This window comes from Hydractinia symbiolongicarpus, chromosome 5, assembly GCF_029227915.1.
Source record: "Hydractinia symbiolongicarpus strain clone_291-10 chromosome 5, HSymV2.1, whole genome shotgun sequence".
Taxonomy (NCBI): Eukaryota; Metazoa; Cnidaria; class Hydrozoa; order Anthoathecata; family Hydractiniidae; genus Hydractinia; species Hydractinia symbiolongicarpus.
In genome coordinates, this window is record NC_079879.1 from 33,538,932 (window position 1) to 33,559,128 (window position 20,197).

The 20,197-nt window shown below is 35.6% G+C and overlaps 1 protein-coding gene across 1 annotated transcript; it reads right to left on the minus strand.

The window, feature by feature from the left end:
- Positions 1-16,938: 16,938 nt before the first annotated feature.
- LOC130646138 (galanin receptor type 1-like) lies at positions 16,939-18,060 on the minus strand. Its single transcript, XM_057452279.1, has one exon. It carries the CDS (start codon positions 18,058-18,060, stop codon positions 16,939-16,941), a length of 1,122 nt encoding a protein of 373 aa, XP_057308262.1.
- Positions 18,061-20,197: the final 2,137 nt, after the last annotated feature.

The window sequence follows — 20,197 nt, forward strand, 5'->3', positions numbered from 1 at the left end:
GGTATGTTTTGCTGGATGCCAATGATTACATTGGCGGGAGCAATCAAAATTTTGTTGTTATACCCTTTAATTTCGCCTATCCTAAGGTTCAAATCAGCAGTACACGCTATGCATAACCGCAAAATTTACAGGGTTACGGGCATATTGCAGCACCTTCTGGAACTCTGTAATGTCATGACCTACATTTTCCTGGCGTTGTACCATGGCTTCACATTTTTGTAGCAAGATTTGCCTTGCTGTGTAGTTGTCGGCATCGGACCCGACTAATGATGCCTTAGCCCCTGCTTGGGACCTTAGTAACAAGACCACGTAAACCCGGATACTTTTGCTTAACTTAGTCATGCCTTGTTGGCATGATAAACTTTGCCCAATCGCCGTCAACTTGGGGCCCCAACGGCCATTTGTCAACGACGACATGACCGCCTTGAGCTTGTACAAAACGTTGGCATCTGCACCATACTCGCGACATACTTGGGCGTATCCGGAGGTTGAGTAGGAGTTTTTGTACTGTTCAAACCCATCATCATACGGCATAGGTACTTTTATTCTTGCCAATATACGACGCATGTGGTAATAGACGTGAAATTTGAAGATGGAGTTGATAAGGGGTACGGAACCCGTCATGTGCTTGGCACGGATGCCTAATGCGATAGTTGTGCAGTGTGACATTTACCTGAATGTTCCAATAGTCCAAGGCCTGTCCTGCCCACCCCAGTTGATCGGGGTCATCAAGGTAGGTTGTTGGAATCTTGATTGCATATTTGGTAAACTCGGGAAAGACCACGGAAAGTCTTAAATTCTGGCCTTACTTCCCACCAAAGAGTTAAACGCTTGGGGGGACATGTTAACCTGGAATTTTGACACCTCTGTTTATCCTCCACTGAAGGGCTCTACGGACCGTCTAGAGTTCATGTTAACGGACGTCTACCATCATGAACAGAATGTCACGTTTACCGGCCTAACCATGTGCATTCTCATAAAATAAATGAATAATGTAACCAAACTGTATCCAAACCTACCGAGTGCACCTGCGCAAGGCTCCGATATGCAGGATGAGAGGCAAATTTACAGATTTAAAAAAATCAATGATATTGAAAAGTATCTGCGGAATGAAATTAAGGAGCGGGATAAGCTTGCAAAGAAGTTTAAAATGCATGGCACGTGGGTACGCTTCTGCGACCACGGTCTGCTTTGTGTGCGCGTGATTACATCGGGGCTTGGCATTGGGGCTATAGCCTCAGGCCTAGGGGTCCCCCTTGGTATAGTGATGGACTCACGATTGCGGCCGGGATAGGTCAAGCTGGTCTTAGAAACGCCTCAAAAAGGCTTGGGGTTAAAAGCAAGAAGCATGAGGGTATAAGACTATTAGCCGAATCAAAACTGAATTCTATCATTGATCTCATCTCAAAGGCAATAGAAAACGGTGTGATTAGTGACTACGAGTACAACCTGATGAGGAGGGAAAAGAAGAGGCATATGTAGTTAAAGGAACAGATGCGGCAACGCTTTAACCATGTCGTGAATAGCATCAACCATATATTTTATAGGTTGCACAGGACCTATAAAATATATGGTTTTTAATCCTCACCCAGCAACCATTCCTTTTTAAAGTCTTTATACCTGCATTCTGTGATGTGTGCCTGAAGGTAGTAAATTTGCCTTGCACATACACCGATGAAATAGTTAGGATGGCACTGGCCTGGCAGGGTTCATCATAGGGTACTCTTCAATCTTGGACCAGATTTGACGATACTTCTCAACCCAATCAGGGTACTCTTCAAAATCAAGACTCATTGCTGGTACCGCATTATACCGGGTGACCCCATGCGGGGACCAGAATTTTGGTGTTTTTACCCTGAGGCTCCCACGAGGTCTCGTTTATGATACCCTATAATGTACCTTTGATCCTTACCTCCATTGGCCGGGATAGCATCCGACACCGTCAGATAGTCCACATTGATATCGTTGATGTCCGTAAATGTAGCCGCATACGAATAGAATAATTTAGGGTTGACAAGCTCTTTCTCAAATTGTAGCATCTTCTTTATTGTATATTTCGAACGACTTCAGAGAATTACATCTCATTGTACAAACGCAGCCACCTCCATTATATGTGATATATTCATGGTAGCAGTACCAGCACACCATTTTACCATTTACCACTAACCTACGTCCGCAGATGCACCTGTCGTACGCATCGAGTACTCTTTCACAGTCATTACAATGCTTCACTTATGTATCACAATTACAAGACGGTCATCTTCTAGGTCATCAAGACGTTCCCTCAAAAGCCTTGAATGCCTCATCCATTCATTCACCCTTTCCTCTGATTTTTCAAATGCCAGTGCCGACGCTACCATCGGCAGGAAGATACCAACGCCAGCCGTAAAAATACCGGCTGCCGCACTTCCAAATATATTAAAATTTGCTTGACAGCCGACGCACATTTATTTAGTATCTTACAACAAGATTGTAAGATGACTTATTTCACATATTGTCGCGCATGTCTCGTACACATATTTGAGCACTTCGGGATCCTTTTCAACGGCTTTATTGCAATGTCTTGCGTTTTGAACCGGTCCGGTACATATTGGAGCATTTCGGAATCTTTTTCAAAAACAGCCTTGTCGCACTTGTCTTGCCTCCTGAGCCAGTCCAGCACATCACTTAGCATCCAGGGATATTTTTCAACAATTTTGTTACACATGTCCTGCACCCTGAATTGATCCGGCATATATTCGAATAGATGGGGATGTTTTTCAACAACTCTGTTACACATGCCCTGCGTCTTGAACTTATTGGGGACATGTTCGAGCACCCAGGTCTGCTTTTCAACGGCCTTGTCGCACATGTCTTGCGTTTTTAAACAACTCATTTATTATAGTATTTTAACAAAGTCCGAAGATTACAGAGTAAGTTTGGAATTCCCGTCTTTACTACGCATGCGTTGATTTTTTGATGAGTGTCAGGGAATTCCCCTACTCATTTTTGTATATGACTTACCCTTGATATGCGTTGATTTTTAGGAATTATGCTAGAAAATTTTGGACTCCTATTCTACATACTTTGATGACGTCATCGATAATTAGGTACTTTACATGGTTAGGCATGGCTAAGCACGGCATGGTACTGGATGGTACCGCATGGTACTGGATTTGTTGTGATTTGTTGTGACGTCACTGTGTTCGCGCACGCGACTGTGCTAGAACATACATTTTATATTCTCTCAATTAATTACCAAAAAACTTTTATCTCGGAAAACAAATTTGATTTACAGACAAAAACGTATTATGAATCGCGTTTCTTGTACATAAACAGTATAAACTTCATAAAAACAGGGAGTAAAGCCTACCTTAGTGGATTATATTTCACGTGGTTAAATTAAAGTGCACGTGAAATATTTGCAAAGGGCTACTGGGAAATCTTGTTTTTTTTGTTTGTTTGCCTACTTAATAAAAGGAATTTTATTATTCTATTATTTTTCTAATTATAATCTCTATGTACATCTCGTTTTAATCGCTACAATTACAATTATCTCATTGAATTAACGAATTAAAAATATCAATGTTCTGGTCATATTACAACTAGCAAACAAGTCCAAAGGACGCATTTATTTTGTTTGTTAGAGAGAGAAAAAAACTAACATGGCGGACGATTTATATCTTAAGAACATTACACACGATGATAATAAACGTACATTATCTGCGGTTGAATCCATTTACCATCATCTGCTGTTGAACCACTTTCCAACGTCAATGGTTTTGACTGTATACGTTTTAGAATCACACAAACCTCTTCATGAAAATTTAATTCGCAGCTGTTTACATGAAGAATCAAAAAAGCATTTGCTGTTACGAGCACGCATTCGCCAAAACAAAGCCGGTTATGATGAATTTCAAGAAATGGAAGATCTGGATGGGAACGGAAATTGGATTAACATTGAATGCGTAGAACAAAATGCATCGATGAGTGACTTGCTCAAAGACAGCGCCAAGAAGCCTCTCGATTGGTACAATGGGCCTTTGTGGAGAATCGTGTGGATTTCAGGTGTAGGGAGTGGCGGTAAAATGTTGTACACAGTTGTGTTTGTGAGCTCACATGCAATCACAGATGGGATTTGCGTAGCTAATACAGTCGTCAGTCACATGTTGCCTCGATTAAACAATCTCCTAAATAATGTCACTGATGATAAAACCTTAGGACCGAGCAAGTCAATCCAGCTAACGAAATCCGCAACAGAACTTTTTTCCAATCATGTTGCACCGAGGGATTCTGTTATTGATTTTCCAGTTCCTTTCTGGAAAGGGAAGTCGTTGGCTTTTGCTTTCCGCCTGTTGTCAATATTAAAGCCTTCTATAAAACCTCCTTCAATGAGAGTGCATAGTACGAAAAATGAACAAGGGTGTGCGGAGTTTCATCTTTTTAAATTAAACGAAGAAACTACCGGTGATTTACTGAATGTTTGTAAAAATCAATCAATATCAGTGCATAGCGTCCTCATGCTACTATTGGCTAACGCAATCAAGGATGCTGAACACGAATTTCCCCCATTTAAAGCCAGAATCAACGAAATTCGTTATCCTGTGGACCTTCGAAAGTTCAATAAATTCCTCTCTGCCACAGAACCGTTGCCATGGGGTTTGCATGTAAACTCGATTACACAGAAAATCCAATCGCATTCTGTGGAAGACCTATCTGACTTCTTCCGTTATTGCCAAAATATCACCAAGGATGTGAAAAGTGTAAATAAACCCATTGGAACGAGTGACCTCATGGAAAATTTAATCATCATGAAGAGAGCAAATTTTTTCAAGGATGGAGTGAATTACGCAAGCCAAGGTATTTTATTTTCAAACCTTGGCAATTGCGATCGTTTTATAAGAAAACGTGACAATGACGTGGTACAATTAAAGGAATTTTCTCATCTCAGCCCGACTGGCAACACTATATTTGTCAGTTCTTCTACCTGGAACAAAAAAATGTTTTTTGGTATTTGTTACAACAGCGAGTGGTTGAATGCAAGTTTTGCCAAGTTTGTTGAACAGCAAATGAGATTTTCTATTAAAACAATTATCAAAGGAGCGTCCCTGCGAAGCAGAAAAAGGTGCTGTCAAAGGTTTATCATATATGAATGAGTTCAGATTTCGGTATAATTTTATGTCACAGGTTGTAGGTTACCAATACTGAAACTATAAGCTTCGTAATTTATTTTTTAAATCGTATATAAAAAAATATTTTGTTTTTGTGATTGCTATGTTTTCATTATTGACCTGAAATAAAAATGTGCAATGCGGAATAACTTGTGACAAGGACTCTTCCACTTTTCCCAATTGTCAAAATAACATTTTTGAAATAAAAAACGTGCGTTTATGATGTAAATTTTTCGTAAACTGCTCGATGTTGTTCGTACATCATTTACTGATTCACGTTGTGTACATTTATGTCAGTTCCTTACCATTCGTGTCTATGTGTCATTACACGAACTAACAGATTATTTTAGCAGTAATTAATCGGTAAATTATCTCTCGTGGCACCTTTGTGGAGGGGCTACGAGAGTTGGTCCCACCAGGGGAGCTATAAGCCCTCTGGTGGGACCAACGCATTTTTAGAGTCCTAAAACACCCAAAACGGCTATACTATATTATTGGCAAAAAATAAAAAAATTTTACTTAGCAAAAAAGTGGAGGGGTTATAACCCCCTAGCTCCCCTAGCGGCGCCGCCCCTGTTGTGAAGCACTCCAAATGGAAGGCCATCTTTTTTGTAAAAATCGCAATAAGGACAATTTTCTGCGGGATAGCCATTTCAGAAACATATACAAATCTGTTATCAAAATGCGTTAGAAAAAAACATATCACGGTAACTGTCTAGTAATGTGAGCTTCTTAAAATCATGCTTTGACACCAACCTTATCCCCAGGGCTCTTTTCAAGATAAAAAGGACGAGGTTGGCTTTGAAAGCACCAAAACATCGTTTATTGCATCATCAATTAATTTCAAGATCAACCTATGCATATTGCTAAAATTTCTCCACTGAGTTTAATTTCCGTTCTTTTAGTATTTTTATCCATTTGCTTTAATAATCAAATAGCTGTTTTAATTTTAATCTTATTGAAAGTAACGTCATATTTAGAAGAGTGCAAGATTCATTCAGCACCGCATTAAGTTCTCGTGCCATGTTGTTGTTAAATTAACCTTTCAATCAAAGACAAAGATAAAAATGATGACCTTTTCCTCCAGGGTTACGAATTAATATTTAGGATTGGTGGTTAATGATAGTAAGAACAACAATAATAGCTCTTACCTTTTTTTGTTCAAATTCAGAATTGAAAATTTGATGCATATGAGGTTTTAATAATTATCTTTATCGATTCTGAACGCTTGACCAGACCTGCTAATTCTGAATTTTTAGTTCAGCCTCGTTTAATTTACGTTCCTATGATAACGGGGCCGGCGAATTGATTTTAAAAATGAGGAAAGGGATGGGCTACGTTAATAATAAAGTACCAGCAAGTCGATCACCGTAATTATGTCTGTTGCATAGCAAGCATTTCAAATTTGTTGTTTGCCAGTTTTGTTGCTTTTGTAAATATTTCCACATCACTATTTCGTGTTGACCCTACTTTTTCCATCCTAATTGGGAGCTTTTTAATGCTATCACGTGTGGAGATTCTCTGTCTGTTATTTCTTAAGTTGTTATTCAAAAGGCTTGAAATACTTCGCAAGTTTTGCTCAGGCCTTAAGTAACAACTTTGTTAAAAATATTGCATACATGCATACATGCACTTTTTTCAAGCTAACGACTATTTGATTAAATAACTCCCATATTCCCATGTCCACATTGCTTAATCGATTGATTTTATGAAATGTTTTATCATTGTTTAAAAGCGATTATGTAAACTCGCTACCACGTTTTATTGTTCTTGTTGATGTTTTGAAAATAAATGTGTCCGATGGTTAGTTGTCAACCGTATGTAATAAAACCCACATGTGATTATCACATCACCTGTTTCCCTATCTACAGGGAAACATCAAGTTAACGATTACCGACGATCTTGTTTCTCCCATACATCAGACAGTATAAGGAAAGCGATAGGAAATGTGCAGCTCATCATTTCACTTCCTGCGATGTAAAAAAAAAATCACGGCAGTCTCTATACCAAACATTTTTTCTGGATAAACAAGGCTTACTAAAATCGTTTAAGTTTGTTGTTTTAAAAAGTCTGTTGTTCGCGTGCAACAAATAATAATAAAGTTAAAAACAAAAATTATATTTTTCTAAGAAGTTAAAGATAAATGCGGAAACTGATAATTTGCAAAAAAGTTGTAATTGCTTTTCAAGTGTTCAACGCATACAAGCTTTCCCTCCGGATATTGAAAGTTCATAACTTTTTTGATTCGTTATCCATCAATCAAACGACGTCATTTTAACGGGCAATTAAGTGCTACGCTTACGATCTTAACGAGTGTTGTATTTTTTAATGCTCGCAAATCTACTCTGGCATCAAGCGGCAGGGTTGTGTATCGTACTTGAGAAGTTAAGTGCAATGGAAACAGATTTTGAAAGTTACAGGGTAAATTTCACCCAGTTTTGTAAAAATTTGTCGTTGGATTGCGACAGCATATTCGAAGAAGTCAAACGCGAGATTGATAGCACATGGAGTTCTCGTGAGATTGAAGAGGCAATAAATCCCTTTCTAGCGAAGGGATGGCCATTAATGATCCTTGCCATTATAGCTGTGTTACTTAACCTGAGTGAACTGATTGCTATAAAGATACGAAGGCTGAAGTGTAGCACCTCAGAATACTTAATAATTAGTTTGTGCGTGCTGGATATGGCTTTTAGTCTCTTAACCATTGTCATGTTGGCTGTTCAAATAATAGAAGATGAAAACGAACATTTCCAAGCGGAGTTATTGCTTACTATAACCGAGCAACTGCAGTGGTTTTCCGTTTTCGGATCAATCTTTCACGTGTTAGGTATCTCTCTCGAAAGAGTCTTTGCCGTCACATTTTTAATGGAGTACAAAGTGTTTGTAGAGAAAGGGAGAATGAAGATATACGTTTTTACGATATGGATTCTCACGCTTTTGTTACAAGGTTGTATCAGCTTTTTTATGTACCGAAAAGGTCTCAAGTATGGGCATGATCACCTGTATTTCACAGCTGAGCAAATCACCGGAGGAATTATATTTTTTGTTGGATTCTTAATATGTATTTTAAACATCTTCATGGTGTATAAAATACTAAAACAGTCAGTTCTCCTACACGGTATATTCGTGAAAAATCGCAGAAGTTCAACAGGTAAACGACAAAGTGGAATCGAAACATTGGCTTTTATCACATGTTGTTTGGTTTCTCTTGGATTTTTGATATTTAACTTTCCTTTCGCTGCAAAGTTAATATTTTTCAAGGAAGCCAGTTTAAAGTTTGAAGTAACAGCGGAATGTTTACTGATCGCAAATTCAATATTCAATCCGTTGATATACTTTTGGAGGGGATACTGGTTGCGTGTTCAACGTAGAAAAAGTGTCAAGAAATGCATAAATTCTTCACAAGCTTTTGAGACTGTATTAAGCACACAAAGCACACCTCGAACGCTGAGAAAAATAGAACAGAAACCATACGTTAATCCAGTTCTTATATCTGATTTACCAAACTACACGACGCATTTCTAAAGTGTATTTTTCCTTTCTTTTTTAACTTTGACCTATATTATTTGTATATACTTGTTAATATGACTTTCATAATTACAATATAAGCGAACAGAAGCACGTAATACTTACCCTTCTAGGTTTAATTTCGATGAACAAAAACGCGCTTCACCACCATGCATGCGTATACCACACCCATATACGAGACGTCCTTTAAAAACAGTTTAGAACTTTTAAAAAGCTTGATGAAAAGATTTTTAGAAGATGTTTTAACTCGAATGTGAAGATAGTTAAGCATTTTAAAATAGCAGCTGGGAAACAAAGTGAACTATTCTGCATGTAATTTCACTAGTGCGGTTAGTTCAATTTCAAAGCGGTTGCCAAAACACGTGTAAATTAAATAAGGTTATTTTTATCATGTGGTTTCTTGTTGTGTCATTAAAAACACGTACGGGCTGAAATGATAAACGCAGTGCGCACCATCACCTTGCTTTAGTCACGAGAGAACTATAAAGTAACCACTGAAAAAAGTGCTTAGAAATAACCAGCAGCCTAAACGTATTCTGCAGCAAAGTCATTTAGTCAGATTATTTCTAAGCAACGAGAAAAGAATAGCATAGTTGCATAAAAAATGGCTTATGTCGCATTTCACAAATATATTGGTTAAAAAAGTTGGTTAGTGGTAACATTATCTTTGTAAAAAATATAATATACACCAATAAAAATTAATAACTAAATAAAAATAACAAGAGTCAAGTTTTATGAGACTGATCAGAAGCAAATATGAAGAATTTCACTTTTAATTTTTTTAAATTTGCGACTGACGAACTGGTGGTTCTCAGATGGTTGCTTCTTTAACTACCATTAATTTATCTGAAACGAATAATTTTACTGGACAGCCATTCTACATGTACCAACACACTTTATTATTGTTTATCGTTTGGGTAACCAGCTAGTTACATGTACTTTATATCTAGCTAGCTACCATTTTATAAGAATGAGTGATATTAGATTTTCTAGAAATGATTGGAACATTTTTAACATGAACCTTTTTAAACAAAATTGGTTAAAAATAATGTAACAGAATTTTCAACAATTTGTGAATTGAGCCTTAGGTTGTCCTTATTTTTTTCTTCTTTTCCGGAAAAATCCAGAGGCTTGTGTTCTTAATGTGATGTCGTTGGCAGGACAATACATTTCATAGAATATAATTCAAAGAAAGGAAAATACCCTGCCTGTAATTAAATATTTTAAGGCACTTTGTGACCCAAATAATATAAATAAGTTATTGTTATTATTTTGTCGAAATTAGCAAATTTTTCATAAAAAAGATCTCACCGACCTCCTTCAAAACGAAACACATTGATCCAAAAAACATCGAAGAAATTTCTTTTTTCGTAAGTTTTGGTTTTCAAGGAGCCCAAGAATGGTTACACTGAGTTTCCTCTACCATGTTCTTCACAGTAACTTCATGTGTTTCTAGAACCAACTTATTTTCATTTCAGCCTCATATTTGTAATCTCAGTCTTAGTTGCTAAGAATTTATTACAAGATTAACTTAACCATTGTTTAATAATGTTTCCTCTAAAAATAGCCATATCTCTGTAAAATTACTAGCCGTGAGAATGAAAAAATTCGTGCTATATAACAATAAAATAGCAAATGCGATATATTTTTATCTAGTTTCTTGCGACGAGCGAATTCTCGTGAAACTTTAAAGGCAAGTGGTTATCGCATGGCTAACGACTAGTCTCTATATTATTAAAAAACATGGTCTGTCTGTTTAAAAAAGTGCTAACCACCACGAAATTTTAAAGCTATAAATAACAAATGCGATATATTTCAACCGACTTTGTAATAATTGCTCGCGTGAAGTCAACTAATGACGAGTTTTGATTATTAATTGTTTCAGATAAAATTTATTTATAAAACCTCAGAAATGCTGCTCATTTTCAACCTTGCACTCCAGGGTTTTTTGCGCCTATGATGTTCTGATTAGCATAAGCGTAGAAAATCCCTGGGGATATGGTTAGTTCATTAACTGTGGTGCCCAGTTGCTGCTGGGTGTTACTAACGCCGTTGTCATGCAGTTGTCATGGTTTTTCGTTTGTATTATTTTTGTGAGTACAAGCGATGAGTTTTGTTAGTTCTAGCGATGGCGGTGTACCTAGTGGACGATCAAATGCACTAATGGCCATTTTGAAAATTATGCTTTTTATTTGTTTTGCATGTTAAGATAAGAATATTTTACGTTTTTTAGCCATGTATAAACCTTAAACAAACTACAAACGTAGATTTTGCAGGAGTATGCTTAAGTCCAGCTCTAGCTAGCTTAATTTGTTATGATTATTTTAAAGTTTTTAGTCAGCTTGATACAACAACTCTTTATCCTGACTAAAATTATTTATTTTTTTATGTTTGGGTTTGTGGTGGCTATCTAGCGCGCTAGCTGCTAATTTGTATCTGGCTGAAAAGTAAAAGAAGCCAAATGCATTTTAGCTATTCCAAAATTCTTAATCAGTAATACGTTTTATTATTGTAATTAAAACTTATTCTACAAATCAACATACAACCTGTATTAACGCTCAGTCCGGTGTAACGATTAATTTGTAAACTTTCACAAGAATTTTTCCTGAAAAATATTGTTCCCTATTGTTTTTTGCTTTAACAGTGTAATACAGGGTATGTTTTTTTTTATTTTTGAATTTCACACAAACTTTTTCACAAAATAAAACTGTCGAAAAAATTTTAAAAATAGAGAAATAATGGGCTGTTTTATTTGTTTTTGTTTAAACCGAAATTAGAATATAGTTTTTTGAAAAGGGTATTAATCCATGCGACATGGTTTATCTGTACTAAGCGCTCAGCCCGGTTTTATTAACAGGCTTGTTACCTGTGTTTCTATTTAACCAAAGTTGTGATAAAGTTTTTTTGGAAGGGCATTACGCCTATACGGATGTGCGACATGGTATACCTGTACTATGTGTCCAACCAAGTGTTAATGACGGGCTGTTTGTTACTTGTGTTTAATCACATGAATTGATTGGATGACTTTAATACTAACGCAGTGCGCCCTATTTTATTGAAATACGCAGTCGATCTGGCTGTATCAACATTTTGGCTCTCTCAGCTCAGCCATTTCAAAGCATCGTGTGCTGTTGAGCTGATCGTGGTCGTGTGTTGAGGTAAATAATTCTGATATTTCGTGCTATGGTGAAATATATGTTCGATCTTGTCAAGTCTTCCGTAGAAACTACAAATGTTTTTTTGTATTTTTTGCTCTTATGTGCAGGTGATGTTGAATCAAATCCTGGCCCCTAAAGTTTTTGAAAATCCTTCAAGGTTTATTTTACTAAGAGATCTTTAATTTGGTCCCACAAGGAGTATTCAATGCTCTTTTTCGTGCATGTTTTTCAGTTTTTAAAAGCGTTAGTCGTTGGAATCAATATGATATAGAATATATTTTAAAGGTGATTAATTTTAAAAAATTCAGAATACTACACTTTTTTATTGTGCCATGAGCTTCCTCGCCCCATAAAAGTAGAGTCACAAGACATCACTATTCTTTTGAACGAATTTTAACAGCGGCACTGATTGTAAATCTGACTTGATTGCAAAACTCTAATTGTGTCAACAAAACCAAGATGGAATTCCAGTTTATGGATTTACAATTTCTATTTTTTTTAACGGGTGTTTTGTTTATCTAGTGGATTTCCATTGTCGAGATAACCAAGGATTCCATGGCACAATAATTATTATCAAATTTAGAGAAATTTTATGATTTCGCTGATTACGTTATCAAAGTTTACATAACAACATGCAACATTTTAGTGAAATATCTTTATTAGCTAATTGACAGATGATTATGCCGTTTTTTAATCCCTTTTCCTCTTTTATCAGCGAACAAATATTTATTTCATCCATTTACCCAAAATAAACAAAACTATACTGGGAGTTTGTTATTTAAACTTTTAAAAGTTTTTCAAAGATTAGTCCTATGCCAAGTATATGCTTTTTTGTCTGATAAGCTTAATCCCTGTTTTTAAGTGTTTAGGAAAGGTTACAACACACAGTATGAACTCGTACGATTAAAAAATGGAAGGGTGTGTGAGAAAGAAGGGTGTTGTTGGTGCTCACCTTATGGAACTTTCACAGGTTGAATAAACATACAGTGTACAACTAAAACAATCACTCAGCAATCGTGCAACATTGTCATTTTGCCGTTCAAGTTCGAAAGGCGTAATACACTTTTTCAAAAAAACTTTATTGCAACTTCAGTTTAAATAAAAAATACAGGAAAAACACACTGTTACCATATCCAGATAAAACCATAACTCAGCAATTTTATTCATACAATAAGTGTTTTTGTGACATTAATAAAAGATGGATCTACCTTACTGCTTTTATCATTAAAATTATTAAGAATTTTGGTGCAGCTAAACTGTATTTGGCTACTTTTTCTTCAAAGCCAGATATAAATAAACAGCTAAATAGCTAGATAGCCACAAACTTAAACATAAAATAAATAATTTTGGTAAGGGTAAGAAGCTGTTATACCTAACTCAACAAAAACTTTAAAAGATTAGCAATAAATTAAGCTAGCTTGCTTGCCAGGACTGGACGTAGCCATGCCCCCTTAAAATTTACTTTTGTAGCCAAAATCTTAAAATTCGTCTGTTTAAGATTTATACGTAGCTAGAAAATGAGACAATATCTATATCATAACATGCAAAAACATGTAAAATGCACAATACAATGCTTTTATATAACAAAATGGTCAAAAACGACTCACAAACCTTCAAAATGGTCACTATCACATTTGGTCATCCACCAATCAAACACTGCAGTTGATAGTTATGGCAGATGTCAATGTTAATTATCTGAGAGGTGGCAATCGTGACGACATGAGGGCTACGTTACAAAATCTTTGGTCTCAAACAACTCATATAAAGCGCTACCATCAATCCGAGATATTAATTGACAAAATAGCATTAAACAATCCATCATCTATTAGAGAGTTAACAGTAATACCTACAACATACAGTGATCATGATATGGTTGGCTGCACCCTAAAAATTAATCATATCAAGTATAAACACAAAACGATAAAACGCAGAAATATGAGGAATTATGACCGTGATAAACTCTGCAGCAACTTAGAAGCATGTGATTGAAGTGAAGTTTATAATTCAACAAGCGCTAACGAAGCATGGAAAATCATAAAAAATTTTATGCGAACATCTATTGATCCAATGATTCTAATACAACCAAGAAAGTACAAGGGAAGCCAGCCCTTCGTTAACTTCCATCATCAGACGTAAAATGGACAAAAGAGATCAACTGTATCGGAAATCGAGGAAAATTAGATCCAAAGATGATAAACGTGACTTTATTAAAATGCGTAACCAAGTGAATAACGTTGTCAGAAAAGCTGACTACCATCAAAACTAAATGAAATAAGACGAAAAAGATCCACATAACTTTTGGTCTACAAAAAAAAAATATCCAAGTAAAGCAAAGAAACACATTTCTACTTCCTTTAAAACTGAAAATGGCTCAACACCTGAACCTGAGCAAATCTCGAGTGTTTTTTTTCAGTTTTTTTCATCCGCTGTGAAGAAGCTAAAACGTTAATCAATGCTGCTACGTAACTTTGCCTGGCAATGTCACTTTACAATTAAAAGTCGCACCACTAAATGTTTCAAGCTACAACCGACTGGTAGCCTTGTGGTAGGGCGTTAGCTTCCAGTGCGATAGGTCTTGAGTTCAAACCCCGGCCGAGTCATGCCAGAGACTATAAAGGTGTGCATCTATTCTTTCTGCTTAGCGCCCAGCATGAGAATAGGATTTAAATGCGCTAGGACCCCCTTCGCAAGACCCTTGTTGATAGCAGCACCAATAGGAACTTAGGAGGTCATCCTGGGTAAATAATTCCAATAATAATAATAATAATATCCGTCGACACTGTAATTAAAATTATGAAATCTTTGAAACGCAAAATGGCAGTTGGTATCGACCAAATACCTAGTTTAATCAATATGGTTTTAGAGCGAAAAGATCAACAATCTGGCAACCAATCTTATACTATCAGTGAAAGATATTTCACTGATAGTATAAGGCATCATGTAGACAAAGGAGAATTTGCCGGAGCGGATTGCATAAATTTAAACAAAGCATCCAAAGCAAGCTGTTGCCAAAGCTTACTGCTTATAGCATATGGGAAAATGATCTTTTATGGTTCACTGACTACTTGTTTGGACGTGAACAATATGTTGTTTCTAATAATATACTTTCGGGACAGAAGTACCTCACTTTTGGTGTAACCCAGGGTACCATTTTAGGTCGGCTGTTGTTTTTGTTGTATTTTATCTTCCTGACAACTTAAAAAACGTTCTAAAATCATCAAATACGCCGATGATACTGTCTCGTTCTGTGGAGGAAAAACATTCGATGTTACTGAAACAGAACTTAATCATGACATGGATGAAATATAATAATAATAATAACAAGCTTATCCTTAGCATAAGAAAAGGGAAAACTGGTTGTTTGGTATACCTTAATGGCTTAAGAAATTAACGAAACCTTTGTGCATCAAATACCGTAATTAAATTGTCAATAAAGTCACTCATTATAAGCTTGGAACCGAATTGAATACGTTGCTTGACCTCAATGACGATTTTAACTTGTCATACAAAAAAACGACATCCCGATTACGTCTATTACCTAAAATTCCACCATTACTCACATTTACCAGACTATGATTGTATCTGTGATGACATACAGCAGAATGACTAACCTCAACTTGATGTGTACTCAACGAGAGAGGCTTCAGTCAAGCGACGGTCGTGCACGAAAAATTTTACAATCCACGAACATCCACAGTGCTGAGAAAACCATAATATTTTTTATTCGTAACCTTTTTATCGTCCTACCAACCTTTTTATACATCTTTTTAAAGTCACGTCCTTTTTTACCACAATCTTCGCCACTGCAAAAAAAAGGCATTTTCGACCTAGCGACCCCGACCACTAATCCTGACCATTATTCCGGACAACAAATTCGGAGTAATAAGCTTGTCACTCCTTTTGCGCTGGACTTTAACTTCATTAACCAATCAGAAACCTCATTCGTTTCACGTGTTTACACAACCTGGCGTTTCATTTTATGCCGGGGCGTCCACGATATCACCAGAATATCGCAACCACGAGGCCACGAGGACGGATTGGTTTTACATACTTAATCTGTTCTCAATCTCAATTTTCTCAATTTCCATTTTCTTTAAAGCACTTAGCTACACCATGTATAAATCGTAAACAAACCAATTTTAAGATTTTAGCTAGGAACGTAGATTTCAAGGCAGCATTCTGCTAAAGCTAGCTAGGCTAGCTACAGTTAGTACTTATGTAACTTACGTATATTCAAAAAATCAAAACCAGTCAGTTAATACGGGAGTAATTGTGTTTATTTACAAAGAAACAAGCCTACCTTTTTTACTATTTTTTCACCACAACTCGGGAAATCACTGCTGGACGGTGCAATGTTAATTTAGCTAATATTAAACTATTTTTTTTTACGGTTAGAACCCTCTTGTTTCGCGCTTGTATGTTGATGGACGCTACAGGCGACCAAGGGACTTTTTTCAGACGAACGCAATGCGTTATGTCTCGTTTCATGCATAATTGAACGTTCCAACGTGTCCCGCAGCTCACAAAGTTGTTGCAACGCCGCAAAGAAAGGTTCTTAGGGAAAAAAAATTATCAACACGTCCTACTTTGTGGCAGTCGTTCCTTTCTAACAGTCAAACAGCCGACATAACTTAAGTTAAAAAACATAAATGGATTCGTTGTTCTTTTTAGAAAAGCAAGAAAAACAAATAAGTTTGATTTGTACACAATGAAAAAATAATTACAATGTCTAAGAGAATTTGTAAGAAATGTCTCTTAAAAAATTTACATTTAAATTGTTCGTTAGAAGAATGTTTTGCGATCTGGATAAAACATTGTGACTTCCGATAAAAAAAATCATCCGAGTTTTTCTTGTCATGCATACTTTACTAGCAGGTCATGCTTCTTAAACAACGAAAAAACTCGTTTTTTCAATTACTTTTTTTAGCATTTTTTCTTATCAGAATTAATTTAATAAACCAAGAGAGCTTAAATTTACTAGCTCTTCTCCACATCTAAGTGTTTTCCATCGCAGTGCTTCTGTGTGAAGTTGACACGATCAAACCACGAAGTAATGTAGGGAAAATTGCTAAAGAATTAGCGCTTTCCTGTGCAGACTTCCTTTACAAAGTGGAGTTATTATTTGTAGAAGCCAATGTAATTGTTTCTTGAGATCTTCGGTAATTAAATGGCGTATTGTTCAAATGAAATATGGCTTCCGTTGACTGGGAGTAACTCAAACTTCTTTTAACGCTTTTTCGTCTGTTGGTTCGCAACCAGTATCCCCTCCAAAAATAAATTATTGGATTAAATATTGAATTTGTAATCAGTAAACATTCTGCTGTTATTTCAAACTTTAAACTGGCTTCCTTGAAAAATATTAACATTGCGGCGTAAGGAAAGTTAAATATCAAAAATCCAAAAGAAACCAAACAACATGTGATGAAAGCTAATGTTTCGACTCCACTTCTTTTTCTGCTAGCAATTGAAGCTCTGCGATTCTTTCTTTCAGAAAAACCTCTCAAGAGAATTGCTTGTTTTAGTATTTTATACACCATGGTAATGTTTAAAATACATATTAGGAATCCAACAAAAAATATAATTCCCCCGGTGGCCTGATCAGCTGTTCTCGAAGCTTTTTCTAACCCATATTCGATTCCTTTGTGATATTGAAAAATGCTTATGGACCCTTGTAAAACCAGGGTTAGTATCCACAACGTTAGAACACATACCAACATATTTGCTTTTTCCATTAACACTCTATATTCCATTAAGTACGTTACAGCAAATACTCTTTCCAATGAGATAGCCAGCACATGGAAAATCGACCCAAAAATTGAAAACCATTGAAACTGCTTCGTTATGATAATAATCTCCTCTGATTCATAAATTCTTGCTTTTTCTTCTATTAATTTTACAGTTATGGCTGTAATAGTAAGTAAACTGTAAGCTAAGTCAAGAAAACATAAACTTATTATGAAATATTCTGATTTGGTGTTTTTTAACTTTCGCAACTTCAAACATACAAGTTCACTTACATTGCAGAAAAGGGCGATGATGCTGAGCATAAGAACCGGCCATTTGTCTGCTAGAAATGGAAAATCTAATACATCTTTCTCATAAGGGTCAAGAAGCTCTTTTGGGATTGTGTGATACTCGTTTTTACAGTCTAATAATGTCTTGTTACGGCATATAATGTGCGTTAAATTATTCTTCAACACAATAGCCCAATATCGCTCGACCATTTTTACCGAATCAGCAACTACTACGATCTACTTTCTTCAGTAAATGAAAAAATCGTTTTAACTTTTGAATCATTTTATTAAATTGTTTTCTTCATTACTCTAATTTGTCACTTTCATGTGTATTGTTTTATTTATTAAAAATAAAAACAACAATTACTTTAGTGGTTACTGGTAATTGTTTCATAATCTTTTAGACGTCAACATGTCGTTAGTGTTTATGTTCCGTCTTGTGAGACAAAAGTCATTTACGAACAGAACTACAACAGTAGGGTCAAGCTTAGTAAATCAACATTGAGCCAATAGTCAATGTCCTGTTTTTCGTCGTCATTGACACCTCGTTGCTGTCGTCGGTGCTGTATCCTGTATTGTTTTGTTATCTTTGTCAAACTTTTTGTTGTTGTTAGTTATCGCTTTTCCATTTGTCGAAGGGATTTGTGCATGTAATATTTTGGACATAGATATACGGTGTTGTACCTTGTAACATGATTAAAGGTACCCTATCCTACTGAATTGGCAATAGGCTATTTTTCCAACCCCTTTAAGCCAATTTGACCTGGACTCATTTCTTAGAAAATACAATCTTAAAAAATGCAACTTGAAGTGAAAAAAAATAGCCGTCAGCGATAATCTTTGGCATGGATGATTATCACAGGATGTTTCCTTTTAGAGGAGATAACATAATCTACAAACACAAGACGTCTAATATCATGCACACAACAGACTATTTCTCTGTTTACTTCGTACTTATTTTGCAGCACCTTAAACGAAAGATGAAGGTTTGGTTCGTTAAGCCTGGCAGACCGGATGGAGACTGGGGATCATTTCATTTTTTAAAAGGAGAAGGAATGGGATGAGATTTAAAATTATGTTGCGCTGAATACTTTTGGTGCATGTAACTTTCGCGAGCAGAAAATTTTACGAATTTTGCGAAATTTCACCAAATTAAAGATTAGGACGCAAAATTTCGGCAAGAAGTTTCAATGTTATGCTTTGATAATGCAAGTACACATTTTGACATACAATCCATTTATAACTTTTAGTGATTCTCGTTTTCAGAATCGCCTATCTCTTAGTTTGGCTTAAATTGTTAATTTCGTAATAAAGGCACGAATAATTAAAAACAAAATAGACAACGGTATTAGTTATAATATTAATTGTCTATGCTTATAATACTTTGAGGGAACAAAATTAATTAACATTGAATTGTGTATAATATTTTTTCTTTAGACAAATGTTTTTCCCAACCCATGCAAATTTAAATTTATAAATGATCGATTAGCAAACGTAACATGTTACTGCTGTTAGCTACTTTTTCAAAAACAAACACATCTAACTTGCTTGTTACTGACACATGAAGTGGTGTATATAAGATTAACTACATGACCGTGAAAAAACCAACTTAAGAGTGGAAAAAAAATTCACGAAAGAAATACAGTTGACTATCCCTAATTCGAATTCCAACGGGGGAAAATTTTTGTTCGAATTATAGAGAGATTCAAATTATAGAAAGTCTCTGTAATTCGAACTTTCAGCTTCAGAGAGTAAAAATTCGAATTACAGAGAAAAATTGCGTTAATTTTAAGATCAAGAAATCATAACTGAAGTTTCATTCAATCTTTATTTTCATAGTTTACAAAGAAAAAACTCTATTTGAAAAACTCTTGAATATTTATAAATTTATAAATAAATTCGAATTAGGGAGAGAATCATGCTGAAGGGACTGAAAAACTGTTTGAATTATAGAAAGTTGAGTTTCTTAAGGAATATTGACGGTGACTGAGCACTTGTTCGAATTATAGAAATATCCGAATTATAGAGATTCGAATTAAAGAGAGTCAACTGTACCAAATTCCGTGATTGCAATGGCGGGAAATAAGATGGCCAACAAACAGCAAATTAATTTTTATATTCATTGTGTTTGTTTTATTATAATTTTTATTATTCATTTTATTATAATAAAAGTTGAAAAATACCGTGTATTCGTACTAATTTTCGCGTTTAGAAAATAATAACTTCCGATCAAAAAAAAAATTAAGGCTTATTGCACGCTGTTTCAGCCAATCGGATAAGAAATACCAGATTTTTGCACTGTAAAATTAAAAAATTACTCTCTTTTTATGCATAGAATATCATTTAT